General features: G+C 59.7%; 1 protein-coding gene across 1 annotated transcript in view; it reads left to right on the top strand.

Annotated features, from left to right (window-relative positions):
• The window catches only part of DSCAML1 (DS cell adhesion molecule like 1), a gene marked incomplete at both ends in the record, with an annotated part of 94,714 nt that overhangs the window by 64,576 nt on the left and 6,285 nt on the right, over positions 1-23,853 (top strand). The window contains 20 exons of the mRNA XM_084301639.1: positions 2,031-2,177; positions 3,304-3,582; positions 4,356-4,631; positions 5,053-5,349; positions 7,362-7,634; positions 10,878-11,156; positions 11,335-11,454; positions 11,591-11,767; positions 16,063-16,262; positions 16,668-16,764; positions 16,946-17,074; positions 17,495-17,662; positions 17,785-17,855; positions 19,009-19,249; positions 19,983-20,129; positions 20,199-20,354; positions 21,504-21,643; positions 23,080-23,233; positions 23,435-23,552; positions 23,659-23,822. Coding sequence (XP_084157765.1) covers positions 2,031-2,177; positions 3,304-3,582; positions 4,356-4,631; positions 5,053-5,349; positions 7,362-7,634; positions 10,878-11,156; positions 11,335-11,454; positions 11,591-11,767; positions 16,063-16,262; positions 16,668-16,764; positions 16,946-17,074; positions 17,495-17,662; positions 17,785-17,855; positions 19,009-19,249; positions 19,983-20,129; positions 20,199-20,354; positions 21,504-21,643; positions 23,080-23,233; positions 23,435-23,552; positions 23,659-23,822 — 3,633 coding nt within the window. The remainder of the gene's footprint in view (positions 1-2,030; positions 2,178-3,303; positions 3,583-4,355; positions 4,632-5,052; positions 5,350-7,361; positions 7,635-10,877; positions 11,157-11,334; positions 11,455-11,590; positions 11,768-16,062; positions 16,263-16,667; positions 16,765-16,945; positions 17,075-17,494; positions 17,663-17,784; positions 17,856-19,008; positions 19,250-19,982; positions 20,130-20,198; positions 20,355-21,503; positions 21,644-23,079; positions 23,234-23,434; positions 23,553-23,658; positions 23,823-23,853) is intronic.

The following is a 23,853-nucleotide window of genomic DNA, read 5'->3' as shown; positions in this document are numbered from 1 at the left end:
GAGGTTCGCATTAAAACCTTGCTGCCGCCGGTCGAGGGCGCAGGGCACGAGGCTGGCACCACCGTGTGCTTGTGTCCCGTTGCACCGTGGTGCAGTGTGCACGTTGCTGGCGTTGTGGGGAGGGAGATCTGTGTCTGCAGGTGGTGGCTGCAGAGCCCTGACCCTTCCAAGCCTTGTCCCGAGCTCGCAGGATGCTGCTGGTGGTGTGGGGAGCATTGCAGGGCTGCTCCCATTCCATCCAGGGGCAATCTGCACGGGCTTTCCAGCCTCTGCCTTCTGTTAGCTATGGCTAGGCTCGTATCTTATTAAGGCTGCTATTTCTTCTCTGTTTAGAGTCCCTAATGCTCTCATATCAAACAATTAGAGTCAAATACATACATCTAGCTAAGCTGCAGCTGGAGTGGGGTAGTGCCAGCAGGGCTCAGGGCTGCCATCAGCTTGGCTTTTGCGGTGGATGTGCTCCAGTTCCGCGGTGAAGAGCCCTGTTTTGTGTTGATCTGTAGCCTGAAGTGCTGCTGCAGCGGGCAGGGAGAGGCTTCTGCCATCCTGCCAGGCGGCTCCACGAGGGTTTTCCTTTCATCCCCATATTCCGCTTTCATTTTTCCTGCTGTTAGGGGCTTGACCATGGCACTGTCTACCACCTAAATCAAGAATAACCAAGTACTTCAAAAAGGTGCTGGAAGAAAAAGCAGCTGTTTGTCGTCACCCATCGTGGTGCAGGATTTGAAGGAGCCGTTTGCAGCCATTGCTGACTTACAATCTAGGTTTAGAGGTTTCGACTCCAAACATTTGGCTCTGCTAATTACATTCTGCTTATCTGCACTCGCTGTGTTTCAGCAGGGGGTGGCTTGGCTGGCAACGTGGTGCAGCCGAACAGATGTACCACCCCATCCCAGCTGAGCTTCTGCCAGCTGAAAGGATCCCAGAGGTCCCACAGAAACTGGGATCAAAGGCTCGCTCTCACGGCTGGCGCTGGTAGGAGAGCAGGATGAAAGGTGTCTTCCAGGTGGGAAGGGGAGCGCGGACACCCAGAGCTTCTCCCCGGTACCTCCGCTTGCCCTGCTTCCCTCCTTGCTGCTCAATTGCGCCACGGTGCAGGCCTTTCTATTAATGTTAATTACTGTTGATATTCATGACGAATTATAGAGGTCAGGCCTGACAGGGAGGCTGGCTTCATAGGAGAGTGAACAACTCCTTTCCCCCTGTGCACACCAGCCCGAAAGCTGCTGGCCAGCACCGCGGGGTCCGTGCTGCACTACCTGGTGGCCTCGGCAATCTCCCCCTGGTGCTCAAATATCAACTCAAGCCCTTATTTGTTTTCACACGCTTCTAAGTAAGTTAAGCTAATTATTAACTCAGCAGGACGGATTCACTTTTAATTGCAGCGTTGCTATGCAGCACACGGAGATGGGTTTCGTGGTGTGTGCTCCCCTCTCCATCCGCAGCCGCAGAATCGCTGCGAGCCCACGGCCAGCCCGGGGCCGTGCCCGCTGCCCTCCTCGTGCTGCTGCGGGGCCCTGGTGGGGCTCGGATGTGGCCTTCGGGTGGGGACAAGGACACCCTGCCCCTGCCTTGGTGCCTGGGCAGCTGCGTGTGCTGCAGGATGAGTGCAGCCACCAGGCAGTGCCCAGGGATGCGCAGGCTGCTGTCACACCCCCGTGCTGATATTGCACACACGTGCTCAGTTGTGCACACCCCCATGGTGATGTTGCACATGCGTGGGATGCTGTTGCAGCCTGGCGGGCTGATACTGCACACTCGCGGGCTGCTGTTGCACACCCACGTGCTGATATTGCACACGCGTGGGCTTCTCTTGCAGGCACTGCTGCTCGCCCGTTTTGGCCTGAAGTTGCCAGCTGGCCCCCAAACGTGATGGCAGAGACGGTCCCGGTGGGGAAGGACTGTGTTGTGCTCCTGGCCCCGAGCACGGGGGCTCTGCCTGCCTCAGGTGCTGGGTGCCTGGGAGGGGATGTGCGACACCAGGGCCACCTCGCTCACCCTTCCCCTCCTTTTCCTCTTTGTCTCTGCAGAAAATAGGTTTTTTATTACTTCTTACGGAGGTTTGTACATATCGGACGTGCAGAAGGAAGATGCCTTGTCCACCTACAGGTGTATCACCAAGCACAAGTACAGCGGGGAGACGCGCCAGAGCAACGGAGCCCGGCTCTCCGTGTCAGGTGAGCATGCGGTGCCAGCAGTGCTGCCGAGGCACCTGGAGACAGCTTCCAGCCTCATCTGCACCCCGCTCCCCATCTCCCCATCATCTCCTGGGGGTGCAGGGGATGTTGTAGCATCCCCACCTCCCATCCTGACAGCAGGAGGGTGCCGGGGGTTTGTGCAGGGGGTCCGTGCCGCCCCTCGCCGTGCCGCGCGGCACCCCGAGCTGAGCGAGAGGCGACGGGGCGCGAGGCGATGCGATGTGACAGCCCGCGATGTGAGCAGCCTGACGCGATGCGACGAACGTGCAAGCGATACTGCAGCAGAGCGTAGCGCAGTCCGTAGTGCCGCCTGTCTCGGGGCGCTCCCGGCTCCGCTGACTGCCCAAATTACTCTGCTCGGGAGGGAGGGAACTCGCCCGACTCGCCGCCGCATCGCCTCTCCTGCCACTCAGCTGCAGCTCCCTGCTCCCCGCCATATGGCTTTCCCAGGGCTCCTCTCCTGCTCTAGCTCCTCGAATTAACCCCACAGAGGGTCGGGGACAGCCAGGCTTGCTGGACCTGCTCGGTCCCACTCCCATCCAAACCATCCCGCAGTGTGGCCGTGGATTGCATCGTCCCCTCCCCGTGCACACTCGCGGTGCCTCGGTCCCCTCCTGGTTGCTGTCATTATTTACACGTCACGGCGTTTTACTTCTGCTTGGGAGTAATGAAAGAGGTTTCTTTCCCCTGGAATTTAATTTCACGCCTGAGACTTGGTGATTAATTTTCTCCTTTCCCAGCTGCCTGATGGGCCCCTTTGCTTGTAAATTTTGAAATGTGCCACCGAATTTGTGTATTTTGCACCAATTACGTGTCACCTTGAGTAATTCCTCCAGTGCCGTGTTTATCCGTCCCACCAGCTCCTCGGCTGCGTTTCCCCGGGGAGGGGCAGAGCCGCTCAGTGCCAGCTGACGCCGAGGTGGCCCGGCGGTCCCTGTGTCACCGCCGGTCCCCGTGTCACCGTGCACAGGCTCCCCCGGCATCCCCAGGCGGCTCAGACAGCCGTTGGCTCCTCCCTGTTAAAACCAGCTCAGCCTGCTGGCTGCAGGGCAGGAGCCCATCTCCCCTCCTTCTCCAGGTGAGTTTATTCCCTCTCCCACCCCAGACCCGGCGGAGTCCATCCCCACGATGCTAGACAGCTTCCAGTCCCGGGAGGTGAAGGCGGGCCGGCTGGTGGAGCTGCCCTGCATCGCCTCGGGGTACCCCAACCCCGCCATCCGCTGGCTCAAGGACGGGCGCCCGCTGCCCGCCGACGGCCGCTGGGCCAAGCGCATCACGGGGCTGAGCATCAGCGACCTGCGCGTGGAGGACAGCGGGACCTACATCTGCGAGGTCACCAACACCTTCGGGTCTGCAGAGGTCACCGGGACCCTCACGGTCATAGGTGAGTGCCGGCGGCGGGGAGAGCTGCGTCCTGCCGAGCTGTGTAAATCTCCAGCCTCGAGGCCTTTCTAAAGCTGTGTAAATTACAAGCTTTATGTTTCGGCGTGGCGTGGCGCGCGTTGGAGCCCGCCGTCGCGCTACGCAGCGTGTCTGATGCGGTGCTCGGAGCGTTTGGGGGAAGTTTATAATGCTGCAGCCGAGGACGTGCAGACAGCCCCTGATTTACCGCTTTAATCTGGGCCGAGAGAGGGACCTCTGGAAAAGGCAGAGCGATAGCAGGGGATGTAAATTGCTGGATGGCGATATCCTGTTAGGTGCCTCTGCGCTTTGTTTTGCTGATTTACATAAAATAAGCTCCAGCCAAACAGTAAATACCATCTGGGCAGGCCAAATATTTACTGCCTGCTCTGCTCCTGGGGGTTCCTGCTGTCACCAGCAGCCCCAGAGCCACCCTGGCACGTCCCCGGCTCGGCACTGCCCCATCGCACCGGCCACATCCCCGCTGAGACAGCTGCTTCCAGCCACCCTGCCCCTACACCAGGGCCAATGTTAAAGGCTGGGCTGGCAGCTCAAGGAAGGGCGAGGAGGCCACCTGCCTTGTTCTACGGTGACATTTTGCACGTAGTCGGGCTGGCACATCCAGGGAAGGAAAGGTGGAAAAGTACACGAAGGATGAGAGCCACGTGGTGCGTGCTGGCCTGCGGCTGCCTGCCCCCACAGCCCGCCACCACCACGCAGCCAACGCCTCTCCTGCTCTCGTCCTCTCTTGCACAGACCCTCTGCGTGTGACCCTCACACCAAAGAAGCTCAAAACGGGCATTGGCAGCACCGTCATCCTCTCTTGTGCCCTCAGCGGGTCCCCCGAGTACGTTATCCGCTGGTACCGCAACACGGAGCTGGTGGTGGTGGATGACTACATCTCCATCCGGGGCATCAGCAACGAGACCCTCCTCATAACGGCGGCCCAGAAGAGCCACTCCGGAGCCTACCAGTGCTTTGCCACCCGCAAATCCCAGACGGCACAGGACTTCTCCATCATCACGCTGGAGGGTGAGCTGGCTTCCTCGGGGTGGGGGCCAGCTGGGGTGTTTCTCTGCCCCTCGCCAAGCTGCCGCATCCGCGGTGCTCACCAGGGTGCTTTGTGCATGGATGGAGGAAAGCAAGCACCACTGGGGCAGGCTGCACCCAGCCCCTGGGCTGTGCAAACTGTCTGCAAGCAGCTCGGGGATGCAGGGGCAAGGGCCAAAATCAGGGTCCTGCACTGACCTGTCCGTCCCCTGCCCTGTGCTGAGGAGCTGCCTTCCACGAGCAGGCGGGGTTGCAGGGCTCTGCGTATTTGGACCAGGGATGGGCACTGCTGAGCCTGGCATCCCCTCGAGCCAAAATCTCTTATCAACCAGGTGCGGGGGGTGCGGGTGACTGCTGCCAGTGGCTGCCGTGCCCTAACCCCCCTCCCTCTGGGTCCCCCCAGATGGGACCCCCCGCATCGTCTCCTCCTTCAGCGAGAAGGTGGTGAACCCCGGGGAGCAGTTCTCCCTGATGTGTGCCGCCAAGGGCGCGCCCCCCCCGACCGTCACCTGGGCCCTGGACGACGAGCCCATCCCGCGGGACAACGGGCACCGCACCAACCAGTACACCATGTCGGACGGCACCACGGTGAGCCACATGAACGTCACCAGCCCGCAGATCAAGGACGGCGGCGTGTACCGGTGCACCGCGCGGAACTCGGTGGGCAGCGCCGAATACCAAGCGCGAATAAACGTAAGAGGTGCCTGTCTACTTTTAAATATCAGAATAGGACTTTGACTGGGCTTTTGGTTGTGTTCTGTTCCCCGCCAGATCGTTTCTCTCCCCGTCCGCCGTCCCCCCCCATTTCCCGGCTGTGCAGGTCTCTGCAGCCCCCTCCTGCCCCGCTCGCCCCCAGCCCTGCCCGTGGCATCCAGCTCCCCTGTGGCTCAGAGCAGGGAGCTGAACGGAGTGCACGGCTATCCTCTGAACCTTGGAGAGCCAGAACAAGGCCTCCAGAGTGGCAATGCCTCCCCGCTGGGGTCTGCTGTCTCCCCTTTCAGCCTTTGGGTCTGTGCAGCAAGTGCCTCCCGTGAAGGACCCTGGGGAGGAGGTTGGGGTGGTGCAGAAGTGACCTGCACTGGCCAAGAGCCACCTGCTCCTTTTTACCTGCCTGCGATGTGTCCCCCAAACTATCCCCAGACCCCCCACACTGCTCCCAAGCCCCCCACACCACCCCAGTCCCAACCCCGCTCCCTGGCAGGAAGGTGCCCGTGGGCGCAGGGATCCTCAATGCAAGCAACGATGAGGCAGCACGGGAAATCGTGGAAAATGAGCTCGGATTTGTCATGTCTGTGTTTTCTTTGTCTGCTAAAAGCCATGGCCGTGTTAATCACCGCGTGGTTATGGCTGGAGCGTGTTGTTCTGTGCGTTCCAGGGCGTTCTCCAAGGCATGGGGCACGGTGTAAGCCTCTGCCCATTCATAACCACCAGTTAAAGCTTCTAGTCTTATAGGTGGGAGCCAGAGTCAAGGTAACATTAAATTATCTACCGAGGAAGAAGCTTGAAGGGCTGTGTTTGTCTGTGTCTCAGGTTTGAAATGGATCTAGTGGCTTTTTGGCTGGAATCCCAGGAGAGTCTGAATTTTGCTGCCACTTACCGCTAAATTTGGAGCAAGTTCATCTCCCAGGCACGAGAAGCAGGAGCAGCGTTCTGAATGAGGACGTTTCATTGTCTTCTTTTCTTCCCCCTCTTCCAGTTCCTGACTGCCTGTCACTAGATAAGATTCAGGCTTTTTCTTTTTTTTTTTTTTTTCCCTGGAATAATTGAGCAGGTCCCTGTGACAGGCCCGAGAGCAGGCTGCTAATTTCTCTTTCCCTGCTCTTGGCCCCCTCGAGTCCCCTTATTCCCGGGACCCTGGGCACTGGAGGATCTCAGGAGGGAGCGTGCTTTCACAATGGGGATCTTACCCTGAGCGTCTGCTCAGCTGTTATCCTGCCACGCGCTTGGGGCGAGGAGTCGAGATAGGGTTAATCTTGAGATTAGTTTGCTGCTTTACACAATGGCCACGAGAACAATGTAATTGTTGAAGCGTGAAACCTCTCCTTGCAATACTCACCTGCAACACTCTTCCAGTCCTTCAGGCAGCATGAGAGCCAGCCAGGAGCCGTGGGCTGCCTTGCCTGGCTTTTTGGCACTGCTCGGGATGCCCACGGGAAGCTCCGAACGGTGCCTTTTAGTGGAGTTCAAACACATTGCCAAATGGGATTTGGGCTCCTGCATGCAGCTCTCTGCCAAGGAGATGGCAAAGCACAGACAGCTTCCTCCTGAGAGGGGCAGAACAGCCAGACAGCCGGGGGGTGCTCCCCAGAGGTCTCCTGAAGCTCCCTTGGGAGCCCCGGCTGGACGTGCTCCAGGGTAGGGAGCTCCCAGGCAGCATTTGACGTCCCTCTGAGGGGCAGCAGCACTCTCAGGCTGGGCTTCCCCAGCAATGAACCCTGTAAATTGAAGCCTAAGCATGGTGCCTGCAAGACCGGGGGGAGTTTGCTGAAGTTTGGCTGCAGCCAAGGGTCGCAGCCCCCACTTTTGCAGCTCTTCTTTTGTAGGTGTGCGCGAGGGGCTGTCGCTGGAGGCTGCTGCTGGGCAGGCTGGGTCCTGGCTCTGCCGTCACCTCGCTCGCCTGCACAGCTCGCTCTGCACTAGCAGATCTGTGTGCAAACAAGCCGCCCTTCGGAATTAACCTAGCCTGCCTCTTCCTTCCTCCCCACTATGTAGGTCCCCCGAGCATCCGAGCGATGAAGAACATAACGGCGGTAGCGGGTAGGGACACTTTCATCAACTGCAGGGTGATCGGGTACCCCTATTACTCCATCAAGTGGTACAAGGACTCTTTGCTGCTGCCTGATAACCACCGCCAAGTGGTCTTTGAGAACGGGACCCTCAAGCTGATGGACGTCCAGAAAGGCATGGACGAAGGGGAGTATCTGTGCAGCGTGCTGATCCAGCCCCAGCTCTCCATCAGCCAGAGCGTGCACGTCACGGTGAAAGGTGAGCGGGTGGGGAGTGCCTGGGTCCTGCAGTTCCCTCCCCAGCCCAGGGAGCCCTGTGCTTCCTGCAGAAGCTTGGTCAGCTCTGGCACGTTGTAGGCAGGAGCTGTGAGCCCCTTTCCCACCACCTTCCCACCCAGAACGGGGCAAGGCACAAGCGTGCTCCTAGGGCACCTCCTTCGGGTTGCGTTGGGGCCGTTCCGATCGTGCTTTGGGGAGTGTTGGGGCTGTTCCTGCTGTGGGCAGAGGCAGGGCAGCACCATGCAAGGTGCTCTGCGTCCAGACACTGGCTGTGATCCCTAGGCACCAAGGAGAGGCAGAGCTGGCTCAGCCCAGCCACCTTGCACCCACCTGCGTGCCTGCTGCTGCCCCGAGCCACACCAGATCCATTTCTTGTTACACGCAGCGAGCAAGGATTTGCGGTGTAAACACAGCGTATTAAAACATCTAACCTTTGCTCGGATCACCTTCACTGATGTTTTTCTCTGTGTGTTAGCTTTTAAAAAAATAATACTCTCGGTCTTCCAAGCGCACAGAACATCTTAAAAGCTTCTCCAGGCCATCAATTATTCAGCCCCATTGAGGGAGCTATCAGTCCTAATGAATTGAGTCGGATGCATTCCCTCCCAGTGACTTGCTGAGATTGTGTTATGAGCGCGCGGAGCTATCGTATCTCCCGTCCTCAGAGTTGTCGGGTCGGCTCTGCCTGTCGCCAGCTCAGTGTTTGCAGTAAATCATTCAGACAAACACAGCCACGCTGGGGACGGAGCTGGCCAATTGTCTTTGCCTCCGTCTCACCGAGCCGGGTATTTATGGACTGGATTTTATGCTGATCCCCCTCCCTCCCCTTCCATCCACCATTTTCTTATTAGGAATCAGGTTAGCAAGAGAGAGCATCAAGCTGATTAGAGATGCTACCCCTTGATTAGCTAATGCTCTTCTCCAAGGCTTTGCAGGTGGAAGCATGGGCTGCAGCTAACCTCAGGGCAGCGCCGAGGGGACCCCTCTCCCCTCACACCCCCAGTGCAGGGCACGGCCAGCCTTTGTTCTCCTCACCTTAAACCAAAATCCTCACGGAGGGAGTACCTACAGGGATGTGTGCAAGCGAAGTTGAATTACGTGCTGCTCTTTTGCCAGTTGCTGGAAGGCGGATGCAGGATGCTGAAGTTTATCCATATATTTTGGGAAGCGGCCGCCGTACAACCCCCCTGAGCCTGGATTTACTGCCTGGGCGAGGGGCAGGTGACAGCCTGAGCAGGGCGAGCACGGTGCCATGCGGTGCTATTTGGGAAGCTCACGGCTCTGGCTGTGTCGGATGTCTTCATCCCAGCTGCAGCACGCAGGCTGGAGATTTACACCCGGCCCTGCCTGCCTGGGTGTTTTTATGGCCACCGGATAAAAGCCCGGGGAGGAAAACTGAGAATGCCCTCAACTACGTTCGGAGGCTGCTCCGAGGAGCAGAATAAAGAAATAGAAGTGCGCAGAGCTGGTACGGGCGCCGTAAAGCTTTTAGTGCCACAAGTGCCTGGCGAGCGCGCTGCGTGCCACAAGTGAGTTACGCCGCAGGTCTTCCCAAGCAAGCTGTAGTAAAAGCTTTACGGCCCCCTCATGTCAGTGCCTGGCCCGATCACGCCGTTCAGTTTGATCTCTGTTTCTGCCCCCGTTGGAAAGTCCCTGAGCCTCCTGCCCAGCTGCCAGGTCCCCGTGTCCCAGCTCGGAGCATCCCTGCTCCCCAGGGCTTCCCAGGCTGCCTGGGGGTGCTCCTGGGTCCCTTTTCCATGTGTCCCCTGGGAGCATGATCCCAGCAGCCAGCCGAGGTGCCCTGACAGCTCGTTATTCCCACAGACATCTTTGAAGGTTTTAATTGATCACGTGTGGCCTTGGTGCTGTCCTGGGGCTGTCGCACAGCCCTGCCCAGGTGACAGCAGTGGGGATGCCAGCTCAGCCGCTCTGCAGTCGGGCACAGCGTGAAGGATGTGGGGCTCTGTGGTGCTGCTGGGGTGCACTGAGGTGCAGGAGAGCCTGGGAAGTGCTGAAAACAGGAGAGTATGTAGCAGGGAATCAACTTGGAAAGGAAGACTTGTGTTAAGCCCTGGTTAAGGGGAGCTGGAACCAGGAGAGCTCTTCTGCCGAGAGGCTGCGTGTGCTGGAAGTGGCCCGTGGGGCGTTTGGAGATGCACAAGCCCGGCCCCACTCTGCAATAGACTGCAGCGCATTCCCAATTAATTATTCATTAATTATGGAAAACGGGCACTGCTGGCTCCATGGCTCCGGCAGCTCAAGCCACGTCACTGCAGCTGGCAGCGGGGCAGGCGGCCGGGCTGGACCCCTGCGCCCACGGGCAGCACCCCGAGGGGGCAGCAAGCAGCCCCCAGCACCTTCTGCTCTGTAGGGCTTCCTGGCCAGGCTTCGGGCCACCCCATCGAGGCCAGCCCCGTTCTGACTCGGCCCTGGAGCCCCCAGCAGCCTGTTCTGAGCACTGGGAGCACTGGAGAGCACTGGTCGAGGTGTGGGTGGAGATGGGGGACGGCGTGCAGGAGTGCGGGGGCGTGCGCGGCGGCGCGGTGAGCCCTTCCCTGCTGGGGCTCCCGCGTCTGTACAAGAGGGCATCTTATTTCTGCCGAGGGGACAATTGGCAGCCTGCTAATTTAATTATGGAGGCTGCGGAAAGAGGATCTCGTCTACCAGGTGCTGAGCCTTGTTAAGCTAATTGTCTCCCTCTCTATGCTTTCTTCCCCCTCCCACATTGCCAGAGATGCTGCGGTTGCCTAATTAAGTTATCAGAAAGATAATGGCTGGTTCTGAATCCAGTGCCTTTAAGAAAAGCATCCATCTAATAACTGCTTTTCTGCGAGCAGATAAATGCTGAGGTGGAATTTCAGCTGGTGTGTGCAGAGGGGGTCGGGGTGGCTGGGCTGAGCGCGGTGGCTCTCCCCGGTGGGTCACATCCTGCTGCCACCCCCTCCTGGAAGCGTTGCTGGCTGGAACAGAAGCCTGCCTCAGTTTCTGGGCAGCAAATGCTTTGGGTGACAGAGCAATGGGTTTGTGAGATGTTGTGGTGATGGCAAGCAGCCTCGCTCCTCCGCCAGGCTGTGTCCTGTGGTGAGATGGGGCCGGTGGGCACTGACCTGCTGTGAGGACCAGGAGCCAGGGCCGGCCGCTTTTCCTCCGTCCCCCTGCCACCAGCCTGTCCCCTCAGGCACGGGCTGCGATGTACAGCGTGCTCTGCCTCTCCCCTCCACAGTCCCTCCTCTGATCCAGCCCTTCGAGTTCCCCCCAGCCTCCATCGGGCAGCTCCTCTACATCCCCTGCGTGGTGTCCTCGGGGGACATGCCCATCCACATCACCTGGCGGAAGGACGGGCACGTCATCCTGTCCGGCTCGGGCGTCACCATCGAGAGCAAGGAGTTCATGAGCTCCCTGCAGATCTCCAGCGTCTCCCTCAAGCACAACGGCAACTACACCTGCATCGCCAGCAACGCCGCCGCCACCGTCAGCCGCGAGCGGCAGCTCATCGTGCGGGGTGAGCACCCCGGGGCTGCCCCCACGTCGGGCTGGGGTGGGGGGGCACCGATGGACGTAGCAGGGGTGGAAGCAGGCAGGGGAGCCAGGGCGGCCACGTGCATGCAGGTGGGAGCGACCTGCAAGAAGCTGCTGGGGTCTGGGGCTCTCACAGCCGTCTCTGCGCTCTCGTTACCCAGTGCCTCCTCGATTTGTGGTCCAGCCCAACAACCAGGATGGCATTTACGGTAAAGCTGGGGTGCTGAACTGCTCCGTCGATGGGTACCCGCCTCCAAAAGTCATGTGGAAGCACGCAAAAGGTACGTGAGAGGCAACACGGCAGCGTTTGGGGATCTCTGATATCTCCGTTTTGGCCTGGCCAGCCCAGCATCGAGCCCCACGAGCCCCCCTTTTTTGGCTGAGCTCTGATGGCTGCGTGTCTGTGCCCCCTCCTAGGAAGTGGGAACCCACAGCAGTATCACCCCATCCCGCTGACGGGCCGCATCCAGATCCTCCCCAACAGCTCCCTGCTCATCCGCCACGTGCTGGAGGAGGACATCGGCTACTACCTGTGCCAGGCCAGCAACGGGGTGGGCACGGACATCAGCAAGTCCATGTTTCTCACCGTGAAGAGTAAGTAGCTGTGCTGGGGGGGCTGGGGCATGGCATGGCTGCAGGGGGGGCTGCAGGGGGTGCCCCCCCCCGGAGCACAGCCCGCTGCACACACAGGGACCGGCCCGGCACTGCCCCGGCACCGCGCAGCCCCTGATCGATGCGGGGCACGGGGGGCATCGATTGCCCTCCTGCAGGGACCGGCTTCCCTTATGCGATTACAAACACTTAGTCCTAAATAAAACCAGGCAATCAATCTACATCATACGGGAGGGAAGGAAATAGCTTCGCTAATTTGACAGGGATGGGCTGGGAAGTGTTGTTAGACACCGTGTTTGAACCGTGCTTATTATTGGATTCCTCTCCCGTTGCTATCAGCAGAATACATAATCGCCAGCTCCTCTTTATTTATTTTGATTGCCGCTGCCGTAAGAGTTCAAGCCTCCAGGAAGAGGGGCTGGAGGGGAGGACAGCCTGGTCCTGCTGGTTCCTGCGGCAGCATCCTCAGGGTGCCAGAGCGGTGCGCTCGGCTCCCCTCCCGGCTGTCCTTACACCTGGATTTGGCTTCTGTTGGCTCCACGCACCCCTCGAGAGCATCAGGCTCTTGCTTTCTTGCTGGCTCCCCATGTTAGATTCATCTTAAAATCGTTGTTTCCCTAACAAAGAGGGGAGGGATGGTGCCGAAGAGGCAGGAGGGAGCTGGAGCTGGCAGCAGGCGCTCCCTTGAATGCCCAAAAACCCTGGGCACGTGCACAATGCTGCATCACGGCCAGGTCTCGCACCCGGCGCTGGCTGCGAAGAGAAACACTGCGAGTGGCCAGGGCTACAGCCTCCCCCCTGCAGCCTCCACCCCGCAGCCTCCCCCCTGCAGCTCCCCCCGGCCCAAAGCCCACCGCCCGGCTGCAGCATCCTCTCGCTCCCTCTCGCTCCCTCTCGCGTCTCCCCTCCCCAGCCAGCGTCTACTTTCCTGTGTTTCTTGCGGGGAGGGTTGAGGGGAGCCTTTTCCTCTCCCTGTCAGCTGTTTAATTTATCCCGCTGATTGATGAATTGAAACGAGCGACTTCAAACAACATACTTCAATAAGGCGCAGGTACAAAGTCAAGGCGATTAATCCCGAGTGAGTGTGCAGAAGTCTTGGAGCCTGAACTGTTGCCTTGTCCCTGCTATCTGGTATAATTGCATCCCAGGACAGGTTGCTTGCTGACTTGAATAGCACATAACCTTATTATGCATGTGCTTTTACATTTCCCGGAGACCTCAGCAGCCTTTGAAAAGGTTTGAATGAATAGGTAGACGAAGCGCCACAGCCAATTAAGCATTATATGGGGCTCTTTGTTTTGTTTCATTTTTTTGATTTTTGTTTGTTTAGTGAAATGTCAGGCCAATTAAAGCGAGATCAGCACCGGCTTTCGTCTAAAGCCAGGCCACTGCAGACGGTGTTAAATGAATGTTAATCAGAGCCCAAACCCACGGTCAGCCGGGGAGAGGGGAGCCCACACCACGCGGGGCAGGAGGTGCAGCCCCCGGCCGCACGGCACGTCCTGGGTGCTGCCGTGCTGGCTCCGCGGGGCTAACCAAGGCAGGCAGGCAATAAATCAGAGGAGCGTGCACAGCCCCACCAGTGCCAGGAGCAGTTAGCTGCTGCTCGTCAGGTGCCGAGGAGGAAACCGCAGGGCTCTGCGTGCAGATTTAACCCTCGGGGCCCCGGCTGGGCCAGCCTTTTCCTGGGGTGCCATCCCGTGCAGGGCGCACAGCGCTCGGGGGGTGCGCTAGCCCCGGGACCGTGCCACGAAGTTGCTCAGAGCACGGGCGCTTGTCTGGGAGCAGCAACACCTTGCTGCCGTGCAGGGCTGGCGCGTTCATCCGTGCTGTTGAAGGCAACTTGTTAGCAGCAGGTCGGGTGCGCTGCAGAGCAGGAGCTGTGGGGAGCTGGAGGCTGGGAGCAGGGCACGGGAGCGCGCAGCCACCCGGGGGGTGGCTCGCTGGCCTGGGCGCAGGTGAGGAGATCACAGCGCGTGATAAATGCCATTTAGCACATGGCTGCGTCGGGAGCGGAGAGCCAGGGATGGAGCGGGTCGGGTCCCTGAGGGCAGGGCAGGCTGGGGGGGCTCCTCCAGCCTTGGGGGGGCTCACCGGGCATCGGGCAGGACTGAGGTGCGAGGGCATTCGGTGTCCTCCTGCAGGAGCATAACTGATTGCTTCCATGCAATTTGAATTAATCTCATGCTTCAGGTGAAACTCAGCTAATCAGTGTAGAAAGGAAGCTGAAACGGGTGCAATCAAATTAACATCACAGAGCTGGCTCTAAACAAGAGAGAGGGGGGTGAGGGAGGCAGGAGCAGCCCTTGTCACCGGTGTCACCGTTCTCATTGAGTTGTCACCACCGGGCTGTGAAGCTGCTCCTGCCCCAGCCAGGGTAAGGACAGCAGAGCTTGTGGGGTGCTGACAATTCCCTCGGTGGCCAGGCTCATCTCTCTTATCTCTGCCCAGCAGACAGGACCAGCCTCTTGTTGGGGCTGTGTTAACATGGCCCATGGGCTCGGAGGGAGCAGCGGGGCAGTGCCGGGGCAGCCGAGCAGGCTGGGCGCAGGGGACGGGATGTCAGCCTGTGCAGGAGGGAAGCTGAACTCGAGGGAAGTCATTCTGTGCTGGGGCAGGATGCACAGGCTGGGTTTGGGGTGCTCAGCACCGGTCCCACGCACGCCCAGCACCCGGGCTCTGGTGTGCAGGATCCTGCTCATGTGAGGAGGCTGAGGGAGGCTGCTTGAGGTACAGCCGTGAGCATCCTCCTCCCTTGTTCCTCCTCCCTGCAGCTGGTCCCAGCAGGATGCTCACAGGGCTCAGAGCACCCCGTGGGTCACCGTGGGCATGGGACAGCACCAGCACGGGGTGTGGGGGTGTGCTGGTGGCACGGGGCAGCACCAGGGATGGTGTGCAGGGGACTGCTGCCTCCAAGCCCTGGTCCATGCTGTGTGCACGGCTGGTTGGGGTTTTCTTCGGGTTTGTTTTGCTGCTTCCTCCGCTCTGGGCTACGTGCCGCTCTCCTGGGACCCCGGCAATTGAGGGAAGTTGATATGTTTACATCCAAGGAGATGCTTTTAATCAAACATCAATAAGTGCGTTTCAGCGAAGCAGAGCCTGAAACAGAGCTCCTCTCCCGGGGCCACCACGTGCAGGGAAAGGGCTGGCTCCTCCGCAGAGCCCTGGGGAGAGCCGGGTCCGTCCTCTGACCAAGGGTCCCGGCCTTCGTGCTCCTCTGCATGCTGAGCAGGTCGGGCTCTGCTATTTTCTCCCTGCTCCTGCCCCTCCGTGCCAGCTCGGGGTCCTCGGGGCTGGCCACGGGCAGGATTTCCACGGGCTCCTGAAGAGCTGTCACGAGGCGGAGGAGTCCCCGCGGCCGGGCTCGTGCCTCGTGCCAGCCACGTGGGCGCACGCCCCGCACCCTGAAAATGCCGGCAGCTCGGGAGGAAAGGTTTCCTCAGCTGCTAATTGAATTACATTGCCACAGAAAGCCGAGAAGTCGTAGCTCATTAGAGCCTCTTGTGTCCCATTATAACAGTGTGTGTTGCCTTTGCGGATTGTCATTATCATATATTACTGCGGGACTCGGCAGCGCTGTTTGTTTATGCATTACATTTTTTTCGGCTTACCCAGGCTGCCCCCGCCCCCAGCCTGTTTTCCTGCTCCGAGGAGCCGTGGTGGTGCCGCCCCACGCTGCCAGCATCCAGCCCCGCTCGCCCACCCAAAGCCCCAGTCCTCCTGGTGGCGGTGGCACCCCGCAGGGTGCTGCGCCCGGGTGGGCGGCGGGCACGGCTGGGGGCTCCCCTCCCCTGCTTTGCATCTTCGGGTGAATCTTCGAGGGGGTGGGGGGGGAAATTTCTCCGGCATCTGCAATGCAAAAGCTGCCTTGCTGATGTGGAATCGCGCTCTATATTCTGCCCAGGTTTATACGAGTGAATTATGCAAATCTGTGATGGAAAACATTCTTCCTCTCATCCTCGGGAGTGTAAAACCTTAGTCAATAATTCATACCCGCACGTCTCAGACTGGAGGCTTTCTCTTCATTATAGTGTGCGCTTGGTTATTTGTCTTTCACGTTTTATTGTCTACCCCGGTGTAATGCTATGCATTATAAAATTTATCTGCTTCATTATTTTATGATCCTGAGCCGTATAATGCAGCGAAACGATTCCACTTCGGGCTGCGCGGCCTCTCGGTGAGCCCCGCACCCACCACCTCCCCGCGGGGGTCCGAGGGCTGCGGCCATGCCCACCGGGCGAGCCGAGGGGGTGCTGACCCCCGTCTCCCTCCCACAGTCCCTGCCATGATCACGTCCCACCCCAACACCACCATCGCCATCAAGGGGCAGAGCAAGGAGCTGAACTGCACGGCGCGGGGCGAGCGGCCCATCATCATCCGCTGGGAGAAGGGCGACACCGTCATCGACCCCGACCGCAACATGCGCTACGCCATCACCACCAAGGACAACGGCGACGAGGTCATCTCCACCCTCAAGGTGAGGGGCTGGGCTGCGGGGGTCCCGAGCATCCTTTCACATCTGGCACAGGGGCAGTTAAGGCAGAAAAGCTGCTTGCGGTGCCTGCGAAGAGCTAAAACCAGCCTCTGTTCTCGTGCTGGGATGGCCCTGAAAATGAAATCCAGTGGGTTACGTTGGCCTTGCATTAAATTTCGCCTTCCTGTGCAATGGGATCTGGCTCTAAAGGTGTTGGGCAGCACCAGGGACACCTCAAAGAATAAAAGCTCTGTGCACACCTGAGCAGAGGGTAGGGCTCTGGGGCAACCTGCGCCCACAGGCACAGCTCCCCCGGGGCAGGAGCGGGCTGGGGTCCCTGCAGGAAGATGGGGGCTCGGGGCAGCTGAGGCTGAGCTGGCTCCTTTCTTCTCCCCAAAATATTCCTAGCTGAAACCAGCTGACCGCGGGGACTCCGTCTTCTTCTCCTGTCACGCGATCAACTCGTATGGTGAAGACAGAGGCCTGATCCAGCTCACCGTCCAAGGTACGCGCCCCTGTGCGCTGCCCATCACCAAACCCAGGAGGGCTGCAGGCTGCTGAAGGAATGGGAACTCGCACACGGGGTGTGGGATGTGGCAAAGCTTCACAGGGTCCCGCTGTTCCTGGGGTTTTTCTCTCCCTGTCACCCCGTGCTTTGGCTCCTGACCCCCCCGTGTCTCCCCAAGAGCCCCCTGACCCTCCGGAGCTGGAGATCCGCGAGGTGAAAGCCCGGAGCATGAACTTGCGATGGACACAGCGGTTCGATGGGAACAGCATCATCACCGGCTTCGACATCGAGTACAAGAACAAGTCCGGTAGGTGCTGGTGGACCCCCCCATGGCCAGGGCTCAGCTGCTCCCTGGGGCCAGGCTGTGCCAGCAGGTGCAGAGCTGGCCCCCCCATCACCCCCGTAAAGGGAATGTTCTGCACCCCGGCTCCTTTGATGAAGAAAGGAGAGACCGGCATTCGTGAAATATGGTAATTTATGTTAGATGGGAGCATTTGAAAGGGAATATTTAAAGAGACAATGTTTGCAAAGAGCCAAACCACGAGCCACACAACAGCAAGGAGGGGGATGCAGTGTCTCTAGTGGGGGACCCCACTGTGAAAGCCTTTGGGGACTTCAGCACCACCTGCCCGGCATGGCCAGGACGGGACACGTCCCTCCTGGTGCCACAGCCCAGGGGATGGCGTTCGGGTGCTGAATCCCCTTTCTTATTTTCCTGTTTTTCTAGATCCCTGGGATTTTAAGCAGTCTACACGCAACATCTCCCCAACCATCAACCAGGCGAACATCGTGGACCTCCACCCCGCCTCGGTGTACAGCATCCGCATGTACTCCTTCAACAAGATCGGCCGCAGCGAGCCCAGCAAGGAGCTCACCATCAGCACGGAGGAAGCAGGTGCTGCTGCGTGTCCTTGACATAAAGCTGGCTGCAGCCGAGCTCTCTTTCGGATGAGTGTTTTTGTGACGAGGGGCTTCTTTCCCTTCTCAACACCCTCTGTTGGGTCTGTTTATCCCTAGCTCCTGATGGGCCTCCGATGGATGTCACCTTGCAGCCGATGACGTCCCAGAGCATCCAGGTCACCTGGAAGGTGTGTGGGGCTGGGGCACTGCTGGGGCTTCCCTTGGCCACGCAGTTTTACGCAGCACAAAGACACACGAGGGCACGGGGGAGAAAAAACAGCTCTCCTTCCCCGTGTTGGGCACATTGCCTTGCTGCTTCCCTCATCCTGGGATGGAGCCACGGCAGCCACGTGCCCATGGGGCAGCGCAATCGGTGCTGTGCCAAATGCAGCCCTGGTGCTGGGCACACGGAGCAAACAGGGCTCCTGGTGCAAACCCCATCCCAAGCCCTATGGGGCAGGCTGCTCAGGGACCAGCACATTTCCTTGGAGGTACACGGGCCGGGACAATTTCTGAGACATCATGAAAATTTGAAGGCTGGGCGTGCGCTCGGCTGCATCATGCAGGGTCCGTATTAATCATGTTTGATAACAAGCTAATTATCTCATAGGATATCCACGGGGGGCCACGGGGAAAGAGAGGATAAATATGGAAAAACTGAGACGTTTAGTTGCAAACTGTTCAAGCAAAGATCAATAAAGTTCAGAATCAGATTTATTTTTCAGAAGGTGCATAATGAAAAATAAAATTGATTATAAAGTTAGGACTTCAGAATGAACTGGTAAGTCAATAAATTTAGGGTTCCAGCTTCTCCCCCCTCCTCTCGGGTCCTGAAAAACAGATTAATGAAAAATAAGATTCACTTGAAAGATAAGTCAGTTCATTTGAGGAGTATTTCAGAGAGATGGATGGCGCTGGCTTTGTAACATAAATTTGCAATCAACCCTATTGATTTCTTAATGCTTCAGAGGAATATTGTTAAGATTGATTTAAACCTGGCCTCGTGCTTTCCTAAGGCAGCTCGGGGCCGTGCCCTCCTGCTGGGGAGCTTAGGTGGATGGGGAGGGAGGAACTTGGCCCCCGCTCAGCCCATCACCTCCTGCTGGGAACCCTTAGGTGGCCCTAAAGGAGCTGGTGGCACTTTTGTGACTGTTCCTACATGCCCGAGCAGCCCAGGGCTCTCCGAGGCCATCCTCTGTGTGCCCTGAGCTGTGCCGATGACAAGGAGACCTCGTCCTCCACCCTCTGTATGAGCAGGAGCAGGACTTGCCTCGCCTGCACCTCCCCTCCTGCAGAGCCGGGGCCGTGACACCACCCCGTCTCGTATCCCCAATCCATCAGGCCCCCAAAAAGGAGCTGCAGAACGGGGTGATCCGCGGCTACCAGATCGGGTACCGGGAGAACAGCCCGGGCAGCAACGGGCAGTACAGCATCGTGGAGATGAAGGCCACGGGGGACAGCGAGGTCTACACGCTGGACAACCTGAAGAAGTTCGCCCAGTACGGGGTGGTGGTGCAGGCCTTCAACCGCGCGGGGACGGGGCCGTCGTCCAGCGAGATCAACGCCACCACGCTGGAGGACGGTAAGGCTGCCGGGGACGGCTTCCACCCGGCGGGGTTGTGGGCAGCCTCAGGCGTCTTCAAAACAAGAGGAAAAAGTTTTGCAGCGCGTTTGTTCAGCAGTTTTTCATACTTAATTAAGGCTCTCGTTAGCCTGTCAAACCATGTTCATTTCCTGGCTACATTAGCACTCCTCCTGGGGTATTCAAGGGCCCCTGTTTTAGCAATAGTGTCTTTTCCGTAATTATATTACCTTCATTTTGTTCAAACGGACTATCTGTATTAGTTTATTATACTCGGTCCCTAATTACATGGTGCTTATATTTTTACACCTAAGTAATATGAAACAATAATCATTTTCAAAGAGGATCGTTACGGTGATGCATTATCATTTAAACGCTCATAAAAATTAGAGTTACCTCTTATGGGGCAATGGGAGCTAATTACCTCGCATCCAGCCAGCTCTCCCGCTCGCCCCTTGCTGGGAAGTGCAGCGTGTCCCAGTAGCCCCAGTCCCTGGGGTCCCAGTGGCTGCACGGGTCTGGAAGGAGCAAGGTGCCTGTTGGAGGCAGGATCCGTGCTAGGGGCTTGGGGAGAAGGGCAATAGGGCTGGGGCCAGGGGTCCCATGGAGAGCCAAGGTGCTGGGGAGCCTGGTGGGTGTATACGGGGTGGCTTGGACACGGGGCAAAGCTCCTGGAGGTGAGCACAAGGGAGAGGTGCTGGCATCATCCTCCTGCTGACCGCCCCCTCCTCAGTCCCCAGCCAGCCCCCCGAGAACGTGCGGGCCATCTCCATCACGTCGGACGTGGCCGTCATCTCCTGGTCGGAGCCCCCGCGCAGCACCCTCAACGGCGTGCTCAAGGGCTACCGGGTCATCTTCTGGTCCCTCTACATGGACGGAGGTGAGTGCCCCCGGGGCATGGGGCACGCGGGGGGTGGCGGTGCGGGGCTGACGGGCGCTGTCCCCGCAGAGTGGGGCGAGATGCAGAACATCACGACCACGCGGGAGCGAGTGGAGCTGCGGGGCATGGAGAAGTTCACCAACTACAGCGTGCAGGTGCTGGCGTACACCCAGGCCGGCGACGGGGTCCGCAGCAGCGTGCTCTACATCCAGACCAAGGAGGACAGTGAGTGGCACTGCCCCTGGGGCTTTCCCCCGGGATCCCGGGAATGGGATCGCAGCTGGGGTGCTGCAGTGGGATCCGGGGCTGCACGGCTCCCCAAAAATCCCTGGCACGCAGGGAGGTGGCACAGCTGCTGTGCCTGGGGCAGGCGGGTGTGCACGTGCACCCCCCTGTTCCCTGCCTGATGAACCAGAGCTTTATGTGTTAATTAGATGGGAGAATATCAAGCTGTAGGAGCCACTGGCTAGGAATAAAGAGAAGAGCTCTGCAGCCCCTGGAGCCAGGCTCCTCCATCCTTTTCTTCCTGCTGGCTGTGCAAAATGCCTGACCCCAAGGCTCATCCCATGCTCGGCAGAGCTGCTGCCACTGCCCCCAGCCCAAGGTGTCCCCCGGCAGCTCCTGCACCCGCCGCTGCCCCTTGCAGCCCCCCAGCCCCAGCCCCCAGCACCGTGGGTGCTGCCTCCAGGGCTGGTGCGTGCGCGCCCCGCTCAGTGGGCAGTGGGTTTATGGCTCGGACGCGCTGCCAGGGCCCTTGCTCTGTCTTTTGACCACCGCAGGCTGCAATCTGCCAGAGGTTCTGCGGGCAGACATATGTTGTGGGGCTGATTAGGCCGATAGGCTCGCTGTAATCCGGGCACAAGGCGCCAAAGGGCCAGCGAGCCTGCAGAGGGCCGGGTGTGCCCGCAGGTGGGTGCTGGCGAGGGGCGCGCAGGAACGGCTGTGGGTGTGCAGGGAAACCCTGGTGCACAGCCATGGCATGACATTTCCCTTTTTATTTTTTTTTTTCTTTTCCTTAAGTGCAGATATTTAAATATTTACACCCCTGCCTGCCCTACTTTAATGCCATTATCTCCATAGCAGAGCAGCCCCTGCCCAGGAGCCGCCTGGGGAAGCAGCAGCTGCTGGGGCAGCGCAGCTGGGCAGGGGAAGGCTGAGGCCGGGCACTTAGCGGATTAAGGAGCCAGACACCAGAAGCCAATCACTGCTTCTAAACCCGGGCTGCAATTAACCCAACAGCCTTCACGTGGGCAGGGGGCCAGAGCCACCCGTGGAGAGGTGGCCCTGACCCAGGACCGGCCGCGTTGTCCTGCAGGCAGGGGGGTTGCAAGGGGCCCCCGGGTCCCTCCTGTGGCCCCAGCTTTGCTCCTTCAGTTCCAGGTCCCCCGGCTGGCATCAAGGCCGTGCCATCCTCAGCCAGCAGCGTGGTGGTCTCCTGGCTGCCCCCGGCCAAACCCAACGGCATCATCCGCAAGTACACCATCTTCTGCTCCAGCCCCGGCTCGGGGCAGCCGGTGAGGGCACAGGGATGGGGATGGGGACGGGGCTGGGGTCGTGCTCTGGTGTCCTGGGCAAACGTGGGGCTCCTGGCAGGAGGCAGGAATAGGATTGCAGGGACCTGCCCCAGCTGCTGCAAGGGGGATGGTGCAGGTGGGGCCGTGCCTCCAGCCTGTGGCAGCTCAGGGGGGTCTGGGAAAAGGCCCCCGCGGGTGCTCTGTTAGTCCCATCAACTCTCTCTCACCTCCTGCCAGCATTTCCCCCACTCCTCACTCACTCCAGAAGGGGAAACGTGCAAGCAGCTGACCAAAAATAAAATAGAAATTAAACCTGGTCCCATCCCTCCTTCGCGAGGGAGAGGTTGATGGGAGGTCTGCAGACTGGTGCTTATCAAAAGCTCCTTCTCAAACTCATTTCACTATCTGAGCCTCTGGTTTCCAGGGCAACATAATCTTTTCATCAAAGCAACTGGTAAAACCGCTGGGATCCGATATTGTTTTCTTGGCATCTTGTCAAAACTGTCATTTGGCTAAAAAAAATTATGTATACTATACAATATTCATATAGGTGTCTGCTTGTGGGGTACGTTTACATCCACGGGCCCCACAAGGGTGCGCGGCTGCCTGCGTGCGGCCGTGTTTGCACGCAGAGGGAACACATCCACGCACCCCGAGCAGCAGCTCCTTTGGGGTCCAGCCCCTGTCCCCCTGCCTCATGCCAACAGGCCCGGGACAGCAGGACGGGGCTCTCGGGGTGCTTCTTCCCCCCGTGGCGTGGTTTGGGCAGGGAGATGTGGCCCCGATGCAATGCAGACCGGCAGGGTTTATGCACCACCTCGTCATGGGGCTGGGAGCCAGCCCGTGCCAGGGGAACCCCCACAGGGCCGGGACAGTCGCTGTGTTGGCTGCGGGTGATGCTGAGACAACCCCCTGGGGGATTTTGGGGACCACCTCACCGCTGTCCCCCCTGCAGAGGGGTTTGTCTGCCTGGCTGGGGCCTGCCCCATGCCCCGCTGCAGCCCGGGGCAGCCTCACGTCCCTGGAACAAACCACGGTGCTGCAGCCATCTGCTCCTCGCGCTCCGGCCTGGGCTCCCTGGAGAAATGACGACACCAGCCGGCTTGCACGGGCATTGAGGAACGCCGAGCGGGGCCAAACGGCTCCTGGGGAGCAAAGCCCAGCACCTGCAGGAGAGCCGGGTGGGGGGCAGGGTGCCCGGGGACCCCCTTTGCCCTCTGCCAGGCGATGGGAGCGAGGGCTTAGCCTGCTGGTGGTGGGGCTGTGCTGGTACCAGTGCCGTGGGGATGCTGGGGTGCCGGCAGCCGGCCCATGAACAGCTTTTCCCCGCTGACAGCCTGGGAGCTGCTCAGGCAGTTTTCCCCGGGCTGGCTGTGCTGAGGGCGATGCAGCCGAGGCTCTAACAGCGGCTGTGCCCCCTCCTGCCCCCCTCGCAGGCCCCCAGCGAGTACGAGACCAGCCCCGACCAGCTCTTCTACCGCATCGCCCACCTGAACCGCGGGCAGCAGTACATGCTCTGGGTGGCCGCCGTCACCTCCGCCGGCCGCGGCAACATCAGCGAGAAGGTCACCATCGAGCCTGCCGGGAAAGGTACGGGGGGGACGGGGACCCTACAAGAGGCTGTGCCTGGCAAAGGGGACACGCTGGGGTCACCGGCTCGCTGTGGGGACGAGCGTCCTGGCCCCACGCAGAGGCTTGTCCCCGGGTGTCCCCTGCCCCAGCAGTGCTTTGGGGCTGAGCTCTCGGTACAAGCCCGGGGTCCGCCAGGCTGAGCTCCTCCTTGCCCCCCAGCCCCGGCCAAAATCATCTCGTTCGGAGGCACAGTCACCACCCCCTGGATGAAGGACGTGAGGCTGCCCTGCAATTCGGTGGGGGAGCCCGTCCCCGCCATCAAGTGGACCAAGGACAGGTACCGAGTGCCGGGCAGCCCCCGGCACGGCGCGGGACAGGGAGCGGTGCCGGGTGCCCCGTGCCCGTCCCGTGCCGGGGTGACACGCACTGTCCCCTCCCGGCAGCGAGGACTCCGCCATCCCCGTGACGGTGGACGGCCACCGGCTGATCCAGGCGAACGGCACGCTGGTGCTGCGCTCGGTGAAGGCCGAGGACTCCGGCTACTACACCTGCACCGCCACCAACACCTGGGGCTTCGACACCATCATCATCAACCTGCTGGTGCAAGGTGAGGGGCGCCGGCGGGGCGCGGCGCCGGC

This window comes from Netta rufina, assembly GCF_964035555.1.
Source record: "Netta rufina genome assembly, chromosome: 25".
Classification (NCBI taxonomy): Eukaryota; Metazoa; Chordata; class Aves; order Anseriformes; family Anatidae; genus Netta; species Netta rufina.
This window is presented reverse-complemented; position numbering and strand designations above follow the sequence as displayed.